General features: G+C 46.0%; 1 protein-coding gene across 1 annotated transcript; it reads right to left on the bottom strand.

Moving 5' to 3' along the window:
* Positions 1–4,778: 4,778 nt before the first annotated feature.
* Positions 4,779–18,292, bottom strand: LOC143885976 (rop guanine nucleotide exchange factor 1-like). The gene is made up of 3 exons (XM_077389997.1): positions 18,110–18,292; positions 5,695–6,001; positions 4,779–5,230 (listed from the first exon to the last, which is right to left on the bottom strand). Exons 1-3 carry the CDS (start codon positions 18,290–18,292, stop codon positions 4,779–4,781), a joined length of 942 nt encoding a protein of 313 aa, XP_077246112.1.
* Positions 18,293–20,398: the final 2,106 nt, after the last annotated feature.

Genomic DNA, 20,398 nt, shown 5'->3' with positions numbered 1-20,398 from the left:
TCCACAAGGAACACAAGATTTATAGTGGTTTGGTCACAACTTGACCTACTCCACTCTTCCAAGTTTACCTCCTTGAGATCTCCACTAAAATGATGAAGCCGTACACCCGAGTTCTTTATCGCCAAAGGGAACAAACCCTTGCTTTTCCATTCTCAAGGGCCAAAACGAAGCCCCTCGCACGAAGCCTTGACAAGGGAATCAAACCCTTACACATGATTCACCTTTCTTCACGGGCCGAATCGGAGACCATTTTCTTCACCTTTCTTTAAGGGCCGAAGATGCGACCCTCACATGAAGAAGAAATAAAAATAAAAACTCCCTTACCTCTTATTAGGCGGATTACAACATTGATAGCTCACATTCACTCCAAGAATATACAAATGTAAAGCCCTATGGAGTGCCTCTTGATAACATGTAGAAATGAAAGATCGAAGAGGTTTTTTTAGCTTTTGAAATAAAACTTGAAGCTTAAAAAGAAATGAGATTTGATCTTTCTCAAATGTTCAAAAGCTTATAGAGATATGTTTTAATCATGTATGTATAGAGTATTTGAAAATATGACCGTTTGGGGTAAAACTGTAAATATTTGGCTTGAAAAAGTCAAGCAGAAAACGCCCCAACGGCTAGTTTGCTCGACCGCGGCGGTCGACCAGGCTACAGCGGTCGCCCGCCCCTATCGGGCGCCCTATTCTATTTTCAAATTTCTTACCGTCGCGGTCGCCCGGCAAGGGCTTACTGTTTGCTCAAAAAATTTGGCTCAAAAACCTATCCCGGTCGACCAACCCTCGGCGGTCGTCGGCCCTAAACCAAATTGGATTGTTCTGTTTGAAACAGAAGTGCATCCGCGGTCGCCCGGCTTGACCCGGTCAACCGGCCCGATAAATTCAAGATGGCATGGATTTTCAGGTTCCATCCCACGGTCGTCCGGCCTACCCCGGTCGACCAGGCTTGAGTGAAATTCCATTTTAACTTTAAAATCCAGGGGCTTTTGGGCTATGGTCTTTGGACTTAAGTCCAAGGTTTTCAAACACATTTTTGGGTGTATTGATGGTTTTCAAAGATGTAAAATGTTAGATATAAAAACCATTTTGAAAACCTTTTGAAAGTGCATTTTACATAAAATCATGATGACTCCAAATACATTCTAAAAATAAAAACCTTGAGTCTTCTTGGATCCTTTGCACTTTCTTGAACTTCTTCAGCTTGGGTGAACATCTTGACCTTGCCTTGGCTCTTGTGACATCCTCCAATCTTTATTGCATGTAGTGAGGTGCATGAGGTGTCACCAATAGCATGTTCATTTCCAAGCTCCTTCTTGACACTTACTTAGGAACTTGTGGGATCTTCATGATGAGCTTCTTTACTTGAGCATTTTCAAATGAGGATGACTCCAATGTAGGTGCATGCTCTTGGTTCCTTTGATCCTTGATCCACAAGTTTTGTGTCGTGTAATGGCGATTATGATATGAAATTCCTGTATACAACACAACACCTCAACGCAACACATCAGTCCATAAATGCTAATCAATTTGGTTTGCTAGCTTCAAAACAAGAAGGTATGATGAATGATTAACCCATGGGAACCCTTGGGCTTACAGTCGCTCATTTGGGACTAAACTTTAGAGCAAAAGAAAAAACTATTTGAGATCTTCCAAGTGAGGTGGCATGTGGGCTAGACAACCTGCACAATATAGCCCAAAATTTTGATTCAAAATAAAGCAAGTCAAACTATATTTCAAACCTTATGAAATCAATAAAGCTTATGAAATAGTATTTCAAAGCTTATATAAGGCAATAAAGTTGATTCCAGAAGAAACATACTTATCCAACCAGACAATTTGGAGCTTTTTAAGGTATTAAAGCTAAGAGGGAAAAGGGCAAATCATCATTGTCTCAAACATAAAATGAAGCTGATCGAAATTGGAAAAAAACTTAAACTTACAAAAATAAAAAATTACAGAGGCAAGCAGCTCTAACCCCAACAGAAAATACATGGAAAAGACAATGACCCTGGAATCTCAGTTATATTACATTGAGGAAGTCCCTTTGGAGACCTAGTTATATCTATTTTTCCAAAATTTCTGCATAAACGTCGATTCTTCTAAAGAAGAGACCGATAAATTAGCAAAAGAAGGTGCAGAAAGAGGAGATGGTCATTTTCCAGGCTGATCTAGCAATGGTGATGGGGGAGAATTAAGGGGTAGTTGAAGAGTTACTTCCTTAGTTCTGGCTGTCCATCTGGGATAGGGTAAAACTATCACCTTAGGACTCTTGGGATGGGATGAATATGTATTCAAGAGATGATGTAGTTGCTCTTACACTAGTGAGACACCTTGTCCCCATGATGTAACACGATTATAGTTTCCATAAAATTGTTACCTTTCAAAATAAAAACAGTCGAGGGGATCTTGTGAGTAGTAAGAGCTGAGAGAGAGAGAGAGAGAGAGAGAGAGAGAGAGAGAGAGAGAGAGAGAGGGCCACAACAAGATCAATGGGAGGGGCAGAGGAAGGATTAACAAGTATCGTCGGAACCAGATTTGTAGCGGGAGGTGTTGCATGCACCCGATTAACAATTAGAGGTGAGGGGGACCTAGGTAGCAGAGCGACGTCTTGAGGAGTGTAGCCTTTTGATGGATCTGGATAGAGATTGAGAAGGGCCTACAAAAAAGATTAGTGTTCATCAAAAATAACATTTTGAAAATTGTATAGGAGGCCTATAAGGAAATGGAGACATTTATATCCTTTGTGATTACTGCTGTGGCCTAGGAAGATACTCCACTGAGAGCGAAATTGCAGTTTGTTCGAGTAGTAAGGTCGGAGATGAGTAAAGCATAGACACCTATAGTTTGTATTGGATAGTTGTTGTTTGCTCCCCTTGAAGATTGTAGGCCTAGACCGTAGTGAGTTTTCTTGATGTATGTATGATGATGTATCCAAAAAATTTGAATAATTTTAATGTGTAAAAATTATAAATTTTTGAGTTGAGTCTTTCTGCAAATTGTAATTTGAATGTGTGTGTTTCAGTTAGTAATAACGGTCCCTTTTTTTTTTAAATGAAACGATTTATATTGAGAAGCAGGGCAAATCCCCAAGACCAACAAGGTCAAGAATACGAAGGGCAAGAGAGAAGTACAAAGAAGAAAACAAAATGTGTCATGGCAGAAGAAAATAAAAAAAACTCCAAAGGCGTCCGGCTCAACTCGTCTCTAGCTAACTGGTCCGCCTCACTATTAGCCAAGCAATGGATGTGCTGAAACCAGAATAAAATTCCTTGTTTCCCTCTTAATTTTTTTTCTTTTGTTAATACAATAGTAGAGATCATCACGGGCTGAAGGAGTGCAAATTTCAACCCCTTCTCTAGGTTAAACTAGGAGCTCTGATTATTAACAATTCACACAAGAGACACTGGGGGCACCTCCCTTTTTAGACAATTTTACAATGTCCTCTGTGCCATTAAGGTTGTGTTCTTCAACTACACTAGGGGCGCCTCCCTTTTTATTCAATTTTACAATGTCCTTTGGGCCATTAAGGTTGTGTTCTTCAACGCTTCTCATTCTGATCTGTTTCTTTCGACAGAAAAGCAGACGTAAAATTTGTTTTAGGTTCATTTTTTACAACATAAAACAAATTTTACATCGAAAGAAATTCCAGAGCCGGTAAAACCCGTGAAACAGAATCGTATGGAGCAACTCCACTTTGTTATGAGAAACCAATGGTTTTAACCATTGAGATTTAGCCCCTGTTCGTTTAAGATTATGACAACCGATTGTAAGTGCCAAACCAATTATTGGACTCAAAATTATGTTTAAATTTGAGTCCAGTAATCAGTTTGGCACACACAATCGGTTTTCATAATCTTAAGTGAACAGTGTCTTAGAGATTTGGAGAAATGGGCAGAACAGGCCAGGTTTGGCTAATGACATTCTCTGGTATGTTTTAATTATTTTGTTCTCCTCAATAAAAAACAAAGGCGCAGAAGAACAAATCTAAACTTCCAAGGTGATCAGTATTGGGTGGACGGTCAAGATTGATCACTGGTGGCAGTGACAAGAATGGCAATGTGCCTCGAAATAAGAACACTGGGGCGGGCCTACACTTGCATTGCATGCACAAGCCCCACCACTGATTGATATTCACCAACTTGGGCCCACCCTGGATCTCCAAAAGCCCAATAACACACTGATCAAATGGAACTAACCATGAGATCAAGATCCTATAAATGGGTCATCAAAGAAAGAACATAATACAATCTACAATGGATTAAAAATAAATTTAGTTACTCAAGATTGTTTGAACAAATGTGATATTGGGGCCATGAGAGATCAGAGGGTGCATTTTGATGCAATACAAGAGAGATGAGATGGAGGTTTATTCCAAGAATGATCTAAACATAACTCAAAGCATTGATTTGAAGATTTTGGGGCTTTGGTCTATCTATGCTGGATGATCCTATAAACGACAGCTTAGATCATTCGACAAGGTTCTCCCGTCACTTTCTATGGACTTGTTTCAAAAATGGAGTGCACACAATCATCTGAAAGAAAAAGAGAGTACATATAATTTATCTAAAGGTAACTAAGATCCAGGAATATGGAGTAATAAAGTTAGTATAAAAAATTTAGAGATCAAAGCTTGATCCCCTCCCAGAAACTGAAGTGAAACCAAGACCAAAACTTGAACTGCATTGATTCACTTTCTATACAAGAATGAAAAAGAACAACCAAACCTTAACAACTGCTAGGGCCACCACGATTATAGATCCTTGAAAAAACCAGCTCTTAAAAGTGCATTTGGTTGCATAACTTCAAACAGTCGCGTTCAGGGGCAACACCTGAATCTTTTCTAGCACTCAGGTTCCCAGCATATGACCACGGCCTGTCAGAAATTAGCTTTTCCAATTTGTCATCTCTGTGCCCCCAAAGCCTACCCTTGTTAAGTTGAGATTGCAACCTTGCAGGGCTTCCACCCACTGGTGTAGAAGAACAAAAGGTTGGTGTCCCAAATGGTGACGCATAAGGGGAGTTTTGGATTGAAAAGGGGATGGGTGACATCCTCTTCTGCACAGGAAGACCCCCAAATCCTCCTCTCCCAAAGAGAGAAACCAGCTCTGCGGATTCACATCGCTTGGTTGCATCATCCACATAAATCAGATCATCAATCCTTGCATTATGTTGAATGTCAAACTCTACATAACCCTTGAGTAGCTCTCTAGGATTGACTGGCCTACATCCTGCAATGAAACTGGTTTTACTTTTTCTTTTGTAAAACAGAGAATTTTTTTGCTCGAAGACAAAAAAAAATAGAGGGAAAAGTGTTTCCGGTCGATCGACCAGATAACTTATCTGGTCGGTCGACCAGAAACAGAGTGGGGCCCACGTTGTTTGGGTGATCCAAACCATTCATTTAATGGTTTGGAATTTGGATCATAGATAGGGTGTGCCCAAAAAATCATCTCCCTAGGATCATCCTAATCCTTATATTTGTGGAGGTTTATTTTTTGGGCACACCCTATCTCTGTCAGGGCCCATCAAATGAATGCCCCACTCTGTTTCTGGTCGATCGACCAGAAACAATTTTCCATAAAATAAATATGGATTGAAGAAAGAACAGCACATTTTCTTGGATAGAAATAGGGTGTGAGTGGCACCTTATTGTATTGAATTTTGTTCATGTCCAAAACAGTCTGTGAGAGACCAGGGTACCGAAGCCTTAAGCTCTGCAAGAGGCTCTCAGCCCGATGTGCTAGAAGTTGGCTTTTGTCAGTGTCCATAACAAGACCTTTGACTTTTTCACTCCATGATGGCCTTCGCATCTTTGTCTGGGGTGAACGTTTTTTCTGTTGTTTCTGGTTCCAAACATGTATGGCAGTCTCAATCCTGTTTGCTATTTCCAGTGTTTGGTGCTCAGATGACAGGTCCAAGCAATCGAGGAGACAGTCAGGTGAAAACTGGTGAGCCTTTATATAACGGTAGATGATATCTCCCAAACAAGATTTTCCAGTCTGCAAAAATCGCAAAACCATACCAATAGAATCAAGAATAATGAACACTTAAAAGATTAATTTAAGAACCTTTAAGAAACTAAAAGTTAATTAATCTGAGCTGCATCATTTCCTTTTTAAAAAAGTGAGTTGCAAGTTGTTCACAGAGTTTACATCCATTTGAGAGAGGTTTTGTAGTGGAACTAAGTAAAAGTGGAAATATACAATGCAACTTAATTATATGGAAAGGTTTTTATGCCAAGTAGGTATGTTTTATGCATCCAATATTCTGACACACAAAATTACTCCGACTATTTTAGTGTGTCAGTAGGCATGCAGTACAACTGAAATTGAACAAGACGAAACAAGAACTTAATCTGGAACATATAGAATAAATTTTTTTTTTTGGGAAAGATAACGGAATTCATTGCATAGATCAGAGAAACCATACAATGAGGGACAAGTAGTCCCACAACAGAAACTATACAAGCCCATAACATAGGCCAAGAGAGAGGAAATGGAGAAATAAACTCCATAGATGACAAATGCACAAATAAATTGTGAATGGACTATCTTCCAAATAATTGTCTGGAATCTGGATTACTAGTAAGATTTCTTATAATCTGAAAGGTGATACAACTGCAAGACTATTGTATAACCAAATATGCAAAGAGGAGCAATCCAAATGAGAAAAAACAATTGAACTAACTTGTAATTATCATATGTCTTTTGGGTAATTAGATAAACTATTGTTTAAAAACTCCCTGAGTCTATCATCGACTCGCCCGAGTCGACTCTGTTTTAGCTTGGCTACGTTCTTGTCCAAGTCTGAGTTTTGCCCTACCAAGTCAATCAAGAACTCCTTTTTTTTTTTGAAAGTTATTCAAACACTCATTTTAATCACCCTAGTTAATAAAAAAAATGACCGCATCCATCATTGACTCCCCCAAGTAGAGTTCTATTTACCTTAACTGACTTCTCCTCTAAGTCCAAGTTTAAAAACAGTGAGGTAAACTATATTAATAAATAAGTACACCAAACACTAGATGATTGAATATAACATACTGAAAACTGGACTTGACCAAACAAATGCATACAAGATTGAGAGCAAGAACAAATAGGAGCCTTGGGAGCCTTGGGAGCCTTGTGAAGGAAAGACAAACCACAGTCACTAGAGATGCACCTAATGGACTTTCCAAATGAAAAAAAATGAACAAAAAAGTAAACCAACTCCTCATAGATGATGTGTGTCATATAATTACTCTATCGATGAAGGAATCTGACAGGTTCCCTCAGTAAAAAATCTGGAACATCTACACGTTTTCCTTCTGAAAACACCATGGGTCCATAGTTTTAAATTTCCACCGAAACTGAAATGTTTCGTTTCCAACCCCACCGAAACCGAAACTGAAATGAAATGACCAAATGTTTCGTTTCCAACCCCACCGAAACCGAAACGGAAATGACCAAAATGCATAATCCAAAATCATAAGTGTAACAGCCGTATACTAAACTAGTATGTATTATATACTTATATTTATACGAAGTGAATGCAAAATGTGGTGCATGAATTATTTATAAATATTTATATGAATTACATGTGAAATTTGGCAGGTACTAATCTGTTTGACATGCGCGACAATGCATGTCATTAGGTGTTTGACATTTTTAAACTACAATGGATGGTTTTCTTCCTCATATGATGATGTCAAAGTGTGTATTTGTGCTTATTCTAGCCTTTCTTGAAGTTTCATCTTTAAATTCTATCATTTGCATATGTTTTCATACGTTTCCTTGATTTTACAGGATTTACACCGAAATTTCCAACCGAAACTGAAATGTTTCCGTTTTGTGGCATCCGAAATTGAAACCAAAACCGAAATATAAAACCTAGCATGAGTCCTGATAGGCTTTAGAAGAAAGAAAAAAAAGATGGATCGGAAGTAAAGAGGAAGAAAGATAAAACAAAATGAGCCAGGATATATGTCCGGTAGCATACACTAAACTCTTTGAAATCCTTCCCGATGCCAAGTGTAAAAAAGGGACTGAAATGCCAACAGACCAGACCTTAATTTTCTCAAAAAAACAAAGCAAAAGGGAATACAGTATTGTAAGGTTCATTTGATTCAAAAAAAAAAAAAAGGGACCATTTGAATGGCCATTGGCATTTGTCCTAGCCTGGTAGGGATGGAGGGGCTCAGCTTAGATTCGCTTGACTATTTTTGGGAAACGATTGGTTCACTTCTTGAATTTTCACTATAATGGGATTTTTGTAAAGAGAAAAAACTTTGGGCGACCCAGTGCACGAGGCTCCCGTTATTGCGGGGTATGGGGAGGGCTGTACGCGTCCTTACCACTGCTTTACAGAGAGGCTGTTTCCGTGACTCGAACCCATAATCACCATGTCACAATGGAGCAACCTTACTGTTCCGCCAAGGCTCACCCCTCTAAAGAGAAAAAAAATTATAAAAAAAAAACACAAAAGAAAAGAAAAAGAAAAACAAACTACACCCCGATTGAGATCATCTCTTACAACCAAAGAGCCTCCAGAAACACCATTACCAACAAATCCGCGTCTGAATTGGCCCGACTGGAAGGTGTGAGGGAAAAAACACATTCCCCTCTATAATCCAACACATCCTCCAAGGCGTCTATAAACGTCCATGTAGGTCTTTCCATCTTTTACCCGCCAAGGCATCTATAAACCGCATCCCCCTCTATAATCCAACACATCCTTCAAGACATCTATAAACCTCCAAGTAGTCCTTTCCCTCTTTCATCCAATGAATAACAATCGGGTCAACCTGACCCAACCCAACCCGAATTGGAAATCGGGTTGGGTCAGGTTGAGGCCAACCCGACCCAACCCGACCCGAACTACACCCGTAGCCAACGATGTTTAAAAACTCGAACTCGGATGAGAACTTGGACAATGTAAAACCTAGTCGACTTGGAAAAATCATCGACTAAGTTAAAGGAGTTTAGGGTTGACACGGCAGCGCAAAGCTTAAACTCGAATGAGAACTCAGCCAAGGAAAAACCTAGTCAACTCGGGCAAGTTGACGATCGACTCAGGCATTTTTTTTATAATGAAGCCAACATTTCTGCTTCATTTGAATCCTGCACCTCGATCAACCCAACAACACCCGTATGATTTCCCTATCATATACTCCTTTAACATTCCCCAAATGCCAATAGGGCCAGGATTTCCTAAACTAGAGCCATCAAAGCTTAGCTTAAAAGAACCAAGACGGATCACATCCCACAACAATCGCAAATAAGACAAAGAGCATCCATCAACTCTTTTGTAACAAGTAGAGGGTATTTAGAGGAATATTATCCCTACGGATACCCCACTATTCCCTCCCAGGATATGACATATGTAGAGCGGGACTATACTATTCCCTACGGATGCACCCCAAACCCACAGGGTTTTGTTTGGGAGTTCTAATAAAAAATCTCCCAAACCGACTTAACTTACTCTACCCAAACCAACCACTCTTGCATCTTAAAAAGTGGGCTGCTGTTGGATCAAATATCAAGAGCGGTGCCTTTTTGACGCTACTTGACGGAAGGGCATCATATAAAAACTCAAGCAGCGGGAAAGAACTCCCAAACCAATTCAAACCAAACCAAACCAAACCCTCTCTAATAGAACTCCTCTCTCTCCAATACCTAGAACGCCTCTCTCGTTCTTTTTGCAAAAAAATGGCCTCTCTTTCAACCCTAGAACACCTCTCTCCCCAATACCCATTTACTCGTAGGGACGATTCTGTGGTTGATGATTCTGTAACTGATCCCTATCGCCGATACAAATCTCTGGATCTTAGTTTGTGATGGGGTGTAAAAACTGCAGCCTCTCACAGGCCGCCACCTATCCCAGAGTAGGTGAGCTGCAGCCTCTCAAAGGCTGCCACCTGTCCCAGAGTAGGTGAGCTGTAGCCTCTCACAGGCCGCCACCTGTCCCAGAGTAGGTGAGCTGCAGCCTCTCACAGGCCGCCACCTGTCCCAGAGTAGGTGAGCTGCAGCCTCTCACAGGCCGCCACCTGTCCTGGACACCTGTCCAGGACACCTCACCAGATTTTCCCTATAAATAGGGGATCAAAGCTCAGACCAATGGGTAATGCGAAAAATCCCTTCTCTCCCTAAAAACTCTTAGACATCTCCCCTTCACTCCTGCTCATACTGACTTGAGTGTCGAAGGGCCTGTCCGGAGTAAAACCCGGTCTGGTCTTCTGACCTCGCTTGCCTTGTGCAGGACTCAGCCCTCATAGCAGGACTCTTTCTCGACCACCTCACTCCTCGTTCACTCCGGTCCCTCAGGACTCAGCTCCCCTAGTCATCCAGCTCAGCTCTTACATCACTGCTGTACCTGTTACCGATTTTAGGTCTAACAGATTGGCGCCATCCGTGGGACCCCAGAACTAAAAGCTGTCCTTACACATCCCACTCACAAAAATGGCAAGACGCAAGAGTACGCGGATGCCTACTGCGCGGGCGCGGACTACCCAAACCGCACTACCCCGCAGGACCCGGAGCGAGCGAATTGCATCACTAGTAGTAGTAGCTTCTGCTACAGCAGAGCAGAGCCCGGCTCGCTCAGAACATCTGAATCCCTTGCCCACCCCGGAGCAAGTTCAAGCTCTATTTCAGCAGATGACAGCCCTCGTTGGGCAGTACCAGCAACTACTTTAAGTGCCCCCTCAACCTCCCCCAGAGGCTCCGCGATCTGTCCAAGGAAGGCCAGACGTCCACAGGAGAGAGTCATCACACCATGGTGAGGGCCGAACTCATCATTCCACCAGACAAGTCCCTCACCCCACGACGAGGCATGCCCAAACAGAGCCTCATCACCGTGACAGGTCGCGTTCTCCCTCCGCACAGAGGCGCCGAGCTCATGAAGATCGTGCGCCGCCAGCGAAACGCCGACCTCGTCGTATGAGTCGGGAGAGCCAATCCGGCTCCGCGGCGAGCCAGTCTGTGGAAAGGATCAGGTCCTTGGACCACAGGACGGATCCGCTGCTACAGAGAATGGAGGAGATGGATCATCGGATAGAGGAACTGGCGAAGGACCAGAGCCGGCCCGTCTCCAGGGCGTTCTCAAGCAGGACGCCATTCGCTGATGATGTTCTGGGTGCCCCAGCACCCAGAGGGTTCAAAATGCCCGCCGTCCCTCAGTATGACGGCACTACAGACCCCGTGGACCACTTGGAGACGTTCAGAACAATTATGCTCCTCCACGGAGCTTCCGACGGCTTTCTTTGCAGAGCGTTTCCAACGACGCTAACTGGCGCGGCAAGAGACTGGTATTCCAGGATCAAACCGAACTCCATCAACAATTTTGATGATTTTGGAGAGGATCTTGTCCGCCACTTCATGAGCAGCCGCAGGCCAAGGAAAACAACAGCTTCCCTGATGGCCTTGCGACAGGACGACAGCGAGCCTCTGAAGGTGTTCGTCCGCCGATTCAACAGGGAGGCACTTCAAGTGCCAAATCTAGATATCCCTCAGCAGCAATGAATGCGCTCCTCGCAGGCGCCAGGTCTAATGAATTCCGTCGAGCGGTGGCTCGACAAAATCCGCACTCACTAGCGGATCTTATGGCCGGGGCAGAAGAGTACATAACGGTGGAAGAAACACTGGCAGCTCTTAATTCAAATCGGAGGATAACCTCTGAAGAGAAGAATCTCCCTAAGCAGCGCAGGGAGGATAAACCTCCCAGGAGAGAGAAGTCTCCGCCTCCTCAGAGAAGAGAAGAAAACTTCACGCCTCTCAACACCTCCAGAAAGCACATACTGGCGGCGATCAGCGAAGAAGAGTTCGTGAAGTGGCCTGCTAGAATGATGTCCAAGGGAAACAGGAGAGATCCTTCAAAGTACTGTCGGTTCCACAAGGACCACGGCCACGACACAGATGATTGTTGGCAACTCAAGCAGGAAATTGAGCAACTCATCAACCGGGGCTATTTGAAAAAGTATATCCGAACTGACAGCCGCAACCAAGAGCGCAGAGGAAAGAGCCCCCAGGGCCGCAGCCCCCGAAGATCACAGCAGCCCCCTGCTCGGGACAAAACCCCTCAGCTGGCCAATGCGCAGCCTGAGGCACCCCAATCTCAGCCAAGGGGGGTCATCGGTACAATTATGGGTGGGCCTGCGGCTGGGGGCACCTCCTCTACCGCTCGCAAAGCATATGCACGGCGAGTTAACGCCGTGCACACAACCAGCAAAAAGACGAGAACGGAGAATGAGATCTCCTTCTCAGATGCAGATCTGGATAATCTTATCCTGTCCCACGACGATGCACTGGTTTTAACCATGCTCGTTGCCAACTGGGAGGTGAAGAAAATCCTCGTAGACAATGGGAGTTCGGCGGACATTCTATACTACCACGCCTTTGAGGAAATGATGATAGGCGACGACCGTCTGAAGCCGGCGAACTCAGATTTATTTGGCTTCTCCGGAGAGGTCGTGAAAGTGGTGGGGCAGATCGAGCTCCCTGTTCTTGTCGGAGATCCACCTTGTCAAGCTTTCGCCATGGTCAACTTTCTAGTAGTAAGGGCCACTTCGGTCTATAATGCTATCTTGGGACGGCCTGGCCAGAACCTCATCCGTGCAGTAGCCTCGGCATACCACCAAAAAATGAAGTTCATAACCCCCAATGGTGTGGGGGAAGTTCGAGGAGATCAGCCTCAATCCAGAGAGTGCTACGCAATGGCACTCAAAGGCAAAAATGCAGTGGAATCACTGCCAATTGAACTGCTCGATGTAAGGGACGAGCTCAGAGGGACTCAACCTGCTGAAGACCTCCTCTCCATCCCACTGTGCCCAGAGGACAGTGAGAAAGTCGCTCTGATCGGTTCCTCCCTCAGCAGCAGCATTCAGCACCAGCTCACCAATTTTCTCCAGGACAATGCAGATGTCTTTGCATGGGTTCCTGCCGATATGCCCGGCATTGATCCAGAGATCAGCACACACAAGCTCGGTGTTGATTCAACCTGTAGACCGGTGAAGCAGAAGAGACGACATTTCGCCTTCGAAAGGCGGCAGGCAATAAAAGAAGAGGTGGAGAGGCTTCTGAAGGCTGACTTCATTCGCGAGATTCGATACCCGGACTGGTTGGCAAACGTAGTCCTAGTCAAGAAGACTAATGGGAAATGGAGGACCTGCGTCGACTTCACCGATCTGAATAAGGCTTGTCCTAAGGACAGCTATCCACTCCCGAAGATCGACCAACTCATCGACGCCACAGCGGGTCATGAACTGTTGAGCTTCATGGACGCCTTCTCCGGATATAATCAGATCAGGATGTACGAGTCGGATATACCAAAGACCTCCTTCGTCACAGATCAAGGGACTTACTGCTACCGAGTTATGCCCTTCGGCCTCAAAAATGCCGGAGCTACTTACCAAAGGCTTGTGAACAGACTTTTTCAGAACCAGATCGGCCGTAACATGGAAGTCTATGTAGACAATATGCTGGTCAAAAGTCGAAGTGCGCAGGATCATGCGTCTGATCTCAGAGAAACATTCCAGGTCCTGAAGAAGCACAACATGAAACTTAACCCCACCAAGTGCACATTCGGTGTCAGCTCGGGGAAGTTCTTAGGATTCATGGTGAGCCAGCGAGGGATAGAAGCAAACCCAGAAAAGATCAGAGCCGTGATGGAGCTTACTGCTCCAAAAACCATCAGGGAAGTCCAGCGGCTCACGGGAATGATAGCGGCGTTGGGTCGCTTTATCTCCAAATCAGCGGAAAGGTGCCTCCCCTTTTTCAGCGCGGTCAAGGGACTCAAGACTGCGCCCTGGACGGAAGAATGCCAGATCGCATTCGAAGAGCTGAAAAGATATTTGTCCTCTCCGCCATTATTAACAAAGCCGGAGCCGGGCGAGGAGCTATTTTTGTATCTCTCCATCAGCTCCACGGCTCTGGCAGCTGTCCTCGTCCGTGAAGAGCACCGCCAGCAAAAACCTATTTATTATGTCAGCAAGGTTCTTCACGACGCAGAAACAAGGTACCAGCGGGTCGAGAAATTGGCTTACGCGCTGGTAATGGCCGCCAGGAAGTTAAGGCCGTACTTCCAAGCTCACACTGTAAAGGTCTTGACTGATCAGCCACTTCGACAAGTTCTCCATCGACCAGATATCTCCGGGTGACTTGTGAAATGGGCTGTAGAGCTAAGCGAGTTCGATATTCAGTACGCACCCAGGCCAGCTATCAAGGCTCAAGTACTGGCAGATTTTGTAGCCGAGTGCACTATCCCCCAGCAGGTCGCCGACCCTGAAGCATTGCAGCTCCCAGTTATAGAGAAAGTAGTCCCTGAAGAGCGTATGACAGAGGAGATTCGGACGGAAATCAGGCCACCGTCAGCCGGACAGGACTCCGTAACCAGCACACCGACTTGGGTTATCTGCGCGATGCTAGACTCCCGGAGGATAAGAAGGAAGCTCGTAAGGTGATACAGAGAGCTGCCCGATTCTCCCTCAGTGGTGACAATCTATACAAAAGGTCATATACTCTCCCATATCTGAAGTGTCTGAGGCCGAGCGACGCCGCGTATGCACTACAAGAGACTCATGAAGGAATTTGCGGAGAACATCTGGGGGGCAAAGCTCTGGCGATAAAGGTGCTGCTCAGAGGACTGTATTGGCCTACTATCAGGCAGGATGCCCTGGATCTGGTTAAAAGGTGTGAGAGGTGTCAGAAGTTCTCTCCTACCATCCACCAGCCCGCCGTAGCAATGGATCCAATTATTAGTCCGCTTCCCTTCGCAGTATGGGGGATGGACATCCTGGGCCCTTTCCCACCGGCCTCTGGAAAGCGCATGTTCGTGGTAGTGGCGATCGACTATTTCACTAAGTGGGTGGAGGTAGAACCTCTGGCCCAGATCACTGAGCAGAATGTGCAGAACTTCTTCTGGAAGGCAGTAGTCTGTAGATTTGGGATTCCCCGTATCTTGATCACAGACAACGGCAAACAGTTCGACTGCCGGAACTTTCGAAAGTTCTGCGCGGACCTAAAGATTGAACAGAGATTCACTTCGGTTGCTCACCCCCAGACCAATGGGCAAACGGAAGTAACTAATAGAATCCTGCTTCAGGGGATAAAGAAGAGGCTGGATGAAAAAGCTGGCCGATGGGCAGATGAGCTCTATCACGTTCTGTGGGCTTACCGCACTACTCCTCGCACGACGACTGGTGAATCGCCATTCAACCTCTCCTTTGGTACTGAGGCTGTGATACCAGTCGATATAGGCGCTCCGTCTCCCAGAATCACCAGCTTCAACGAGCAGCTTAACGGCGACGGGCTCCGTGCCGACCTCGACTTACTAGAAGAAATCCGGGAAGAATCATAAGCAGAGGGTATCAAATTATCACAACTCCAAGATCCGCCCCAGAGAATTCAGGACAGGAGATTTGGTCCTGAGAAAGGCAGCCGTCTCCCAACCGACGAAAGTCGGGAAACTCTCCGCGACTTGGGAAGGGCCATATCGAGTGAAAGAAGTTATCCGGCCAGGAAGCTATAAGCTGGAGACACTGGAGGAGCACTTATTACCTCACGCATGGAACTCCAAAAATCTCAGGAGATATTATCAATAGACAAAATGTACGGCGTAAAAAGGTGACTTTGTAAATTTGTAAATTTGTTGTTATAAATAAATAATCTTTTTTGCAGACTTTGTTTCACTCTTACTCTCTGGAAACCCAGTTCGCAAAACTGGGGTACTCATTGGAAACCCAGTTCACAAAACTTGGGTACTCATTGGAAACCCAATTCACAAAACTTGGGTACTCATTGGAAACCCAGTTCACAAAACTCGGGTACTCATTGGAAACCCAGTTCACAAAACTTGGGTACTCATTGGAAACCCAGTTCACAAAACTCGGGTACTCATTGGAAACCCAGTTTACAAAACTCGGGTACTCCTTGGAAACCCAGTTCTTAAACTTGGGTACTCACTGGAAACCCAGTTCGCAAAACTTGGGTACTCATTGGAAACCCAGTTCACAAAACTTGGGTACTCACTGGAAACCCAGTTCTTAAACTTGGGTACTTGTTGTTCCTAAACTTGGGTACTTGTTTGAAGACCAGCTCGTCACAATTCGACTATCAACAGCCTCAGTCACAGGTTATTAAAATCAAAAAGACAAGTCGAGCAAATCACTTAGTTGAGAAATATCAGAGACAGAAAGACAAATGTGATTTCATTGATCAGAATATGTGGGGCCTCGAGGGCCATTACAAACAAAATTCATTTTAAAGAGGCTGCTAAGAGCTGTAGGATCTCAAGGACCATTACAAAATGAGGTCAAAATAAACAATATATATATATATATATATATATATATATATATATATATACTAAGCATCTGGAAGAGAGGTGATGTCAGCAGGAGCATCAGTAGGAGCATCTGGCTCCTCATCAGTAATCTTCGGCCTGGCAGGGAGTCATATTCTGCATCACTAAGTTTGGATTGTAGGCCTGGAGCTCCTGGAGGCAGTCGTAGTATCCAAGACTATAAGCCTCGCTCGACAGGCTGAAAAGTTCAGCCTCCTTCGCCTCTGTGGCCTCCTTCACTGCCGTCTCCTGCCTCTCTTTGGCTCTTTCTCTTTGAGCCTCCATGGCTTCAGCAGCCTTGACCAGTTTCTTCTTCTCTGAGGCCAGATCCTCCATCAACAACCTCTTCTCCTCCTGTACTCGCCCGATGCTCGTTTGAAGCTCCTGCACCTCAGTGGCCAACTTTCCGTTCACCTCTTCAGATGCAGTAATGGCTTGGGAGAACTTCTTACTCTTATCCTTGAGATCTTGTAGTAGAGCAAGATCTGCAGAAAGAAACAGGCATCAGTACGGTCAAAGGAAGAAATGGGCAGAAAGTTAGCAAACGGATCACCTCTTCCTTACCTGGTAAGCTGAGGATAACACAGCCTCCTTTCCTGTAGCTGGCGGCTCGTGAAGGACCTGTTGCTTGTCCTTCCGCAGCAGACACTTGCTCATAATCTCTGCTGCTACTCGGCTCTCGCCTAGGGCAGTGTCATCCTTCAGAACGGCCCAATTGGGTCGAAAGACGTGCTAACTAAGCCCTGTAGGAGGACGAGCTCCAGAACCGGTTCCAGTAGAAGCACCACCGGACTTAGAAGAGCCACCGCCCTGGGCAAAGGGGCCTATTAGCTTCACCGTAGTCTTGGCCCTCTGAGATGGGGGTGGAGGAGTGCCCTGTGATGGGGCCGGACTCGCCAGTACAGTCGCCTTTCTCTTCTGGCGCTCCTGTTGTGCCTGTGCAGCACCCTCCTGTGCCCGTGGCTGGGCTCCCTGTCTTATCTTCTCGACAGTCGATTGTTTCTTCATTTCTGCCAGACAAGCGAGCAGTCAGAAGCAAGCATATAAAAGTAAACATATTCTAAAGACAAGTCTAGCTACATACGTTCTGGAGTCGCGGCACTCACGCCCAGTCCAACTAGCACCTCCTCTCCTGAGAACTCTGCACAGCGGATAAGGCCTGATTGCTCAATCTCCTTCCGCATCAAGGCGAAAGTCTCTCTGTTCTCACTCTCGAGGAGCGGCTTTCGACTTAATTTGGAAGTGTCCGGAGTGTCCCACACTAGAGGGACAGGCCAGGGCTCACTGACCTCCTTATCCTCGACGTAGAAGAACCTATTCTTCCATGAATGTATTGACGAGGGGATGCCGGTAATAATTTTTAGTTCAGGGCGCTGGCTGATGTAGATCCAGCCCCCTTCCTTATGCCTCTTCAGATGTGCACAAGCACGGAATAGCGACAAGCTCACGCTCCTCTCTAACCGGCCGTGGACAAGATACAAGAACCCAGTCAGTAGTCTCCATGAGTTCGGAGCTACTTGAGCAGGGGCCAGTCCGTAGTATCGAAGCACCGCTGTGAAGAATGGGTGCAAAAGAAATCGGAGTCCCGCCCTCATCGACTCCTCATAGATACAGAGATCTCGACTCTAGTTACAGGCTCTGTCTCCCTCTATAGCTGCCTTCAGTTCAAATTTTGGAGGCACACAGTACTTATCCCTAATGTCGCCTAGCATGGACCTGGTGAGGTAGTTCTCTTCGACTAGAGCTCGCAGGTTGTATTTTGGGTTGGCATCCATCCGCGCTCTAGCGACTACCTCCACCGCCTGACCAGGAAGGAATGTTGTAGACGCTTCAGCAACGTCACTTTCAACACTCCCTTCTGCTCGGGAGAGACTACCAGTGGGGAGTGGAGAGGCGTTCAAGTCTAAAAACACCTCGTCCCTGTCCCCACCGTCGTCGCTATCTACAAGATCTATCCTAGCGGACGTCCTAGCCATTACAGGCTCCTGCGGCGGCCTAAATTCTGAACTACTGCTAGTGGAGGACTCCGTACCGGACTCGGAACTCGAATTACTATCAGACATGTAGTAAAGAGAAGGGCTGAGAGGAATACCGGTGGGTGGAGCTCGTCAAGTCCTTGCGTAACTCGAACTGCGAACTGCGAACTGAGAACTGAGAAGTCGGAGTTCTCAGAGCGAGAAAAAGAAGAAAAGATGAAAAGTAAAAAGTAAAAAATGAAAAGGGGTAAACCTCCTTTTATAGCTTTTCAGAGGCGGTGGGGCATTAAATGCGACGCACGCATCTCGAGGACACTCGAATGGCGCCACGTGTCCCATATTTATGACGGACACATTCTCCCACTCAAAAATACGATCAAGCACGCGCGTGTTCCCACATGCATGAAAATTCACTACTCCATGCTCCGTACTCCATGCTTCGTACTCCATGCTCCGCACTCCGTACTGGATCTTTAAAGCCGAACTGGATATAACGCGTTTCAACAGAACGACAAAAATTAGTCCGGTCCGAACCGGACTGGCCGCAAGACGACAAAAATCAGTCCGGTAAAATCCGAACTGGATATAACGCGTTTCAACAAAACGACAAAAATCAGTCCGGTCCGAACCGGACTGGCCGCGAGACGACAAAAATCAGTCCGGTAAAAGCTGAACTGGATATAACGCGTTTCAACAAAACGACAAAAATCAGTCCGGTCCGAACCGGACTGGCCGTAAGACGACAAAAATCAGTCCGGTAAAATCCGAACTGGATATAACGCGTTTCAACAAAACGACAAAAATCAGTCCGGTCCGAACCGGACTCAACTTCCAGCCGGACTCCGGACTGGATCTCCGGACTCAACATCCAGCCGGACTCCGGACTGGACCTCCGGACTCAACTTCCAGCCGGACTCCGGACTGGAGCTCCGGACTCAACTTCCAGCCGGACTCCGGACTCAACTTCCAGCCGGACTCCGGACTGGATCTCCGGACTCAACATCCAGCCGGACTCCGGACTGGATCTCCGGACTCAACTTCCAGCCGGACTCCGGACTGGATCTCCGGACTCAACATCCAGCCTGACTCCGGACTGGACCTCCGGACTCAACTTCCAGCCGGACTCCGGACTGGATTCCGAACGCAACTTCCAGCCGGACTCCGGACTGGATTTCCGAACTTAATTCTCCGACTCACTCCCAGACAATGCCTACCCATTCAGAGAAACGATTGAGTACACTTTCCCAAGTCCCTCAATGACTTGGAAAACTGGGGGGCAACTGATGGGGTGTAAAAACTGCAGCCTCTCACAGGCCGCCACCTGTCCCAGAGTAGGTGAGCTGCAGCCTCTCACAGGCCGCCACCTGTCTCAGAGTAGGTGAGCTGCAGCCTCTCACAGGCCGCCACCTGTCCTGGACACCTGTCCAGGACACCTCACCAGATTTTCCCTATAAATAGGGGATCAAAGCTCAGACCAATGGGTAATGCAAAAAATCCCTTCTCTCCCTAAAAATTCTTAGACATCTCCCCTTCACTCCTGCTCATACTGACTTGAGTGTCGAAGGGCCTGTCCGGAGTAAAACCCGGTCTGGTCTTCTGACCTCGCTTGCCTTGTGCAGGACTCAGCCCTCATAGCAGGACTCTTTCTCGACCACCTCACTCCTCGTTCACTCCGGTCCCTCAGGACTCAGCTCCCCTAGTCATCCAGCTCAGCTCTTACATCACTGCTGTACCTGTTACCGATTTTAGGTCTAACAGATTGGCGCCATCCGTGGGACCCCAGAACTAAAAGCTGTCCTTACACATCCCACTCACAAAAATGGCAAGACGCAAGAGTACGCGGATGCCTACTGCGCGGGCGCGGACTACCCAAACCGCACTACCCCGCAGGACCCGGAGCGAGCGAATTGCATCACTAGTAGTAGCAGCTTCTGCTACAGCAGAGCAGAGCCCGGCTCGCTCAGAACATCTGAATCCCTTGCCCACCCCGGAGCAAGTTCAAGCTCTATTTCAGCAGATGACAGCCCTCGTTGGGCAGTACCAGCAACTACTTTAAGTGCCCCCTCAACCTCCCCCAGAGGCTCCGCGATCTGTCCAAGGAAGGCC

This window comes from Tasmannia lanceolata, unplaced genomic scaffold (assembly GCF_043159265.1).
Source record: "Tasmannia lanceolata isolate RefF3 unplaced genomic scaffold, GAP_Taslan_0.1 ptg000011l, whole genome shotgun sequence".
Lineage (NCBI taxonomy): Eukaryota > Viridiplantae > Streptophyta > Magnoliopsida > Canellales > Winteraceae > Tasmannia > Tasmannia lanceolata.
Note: the sequence above shows the minus strand (reverse complement) of the source record. Positions and strands in the feature narration are given on the sequence as shown.

Bases quoted from the DNA above. Each gene is read 5' to 3' on its own strand.
- LOC143885976 (XM_077389997.1), bottom strand. From the start codon at position 18,292: ATGGCTAGGACGTCCGCTAGGATAGATCTTGTAGATAGCGACGACGGT. The intron at 6,002-18,109 runs GTAGTCGCTAGA...CGATTTTTGCAG, and splicing joins TTCCTGGTCAGGCGGTGGAG to ACTGGAAAATCTTGTTTGGG. The intron at 5,231-5,694 runs GTCTCTCACAGA...GTTTCATTGCAG, and splicing joins CTTAAGGCTTCGGTACCCTG to GATGTAGGCCAGTCAATCCT.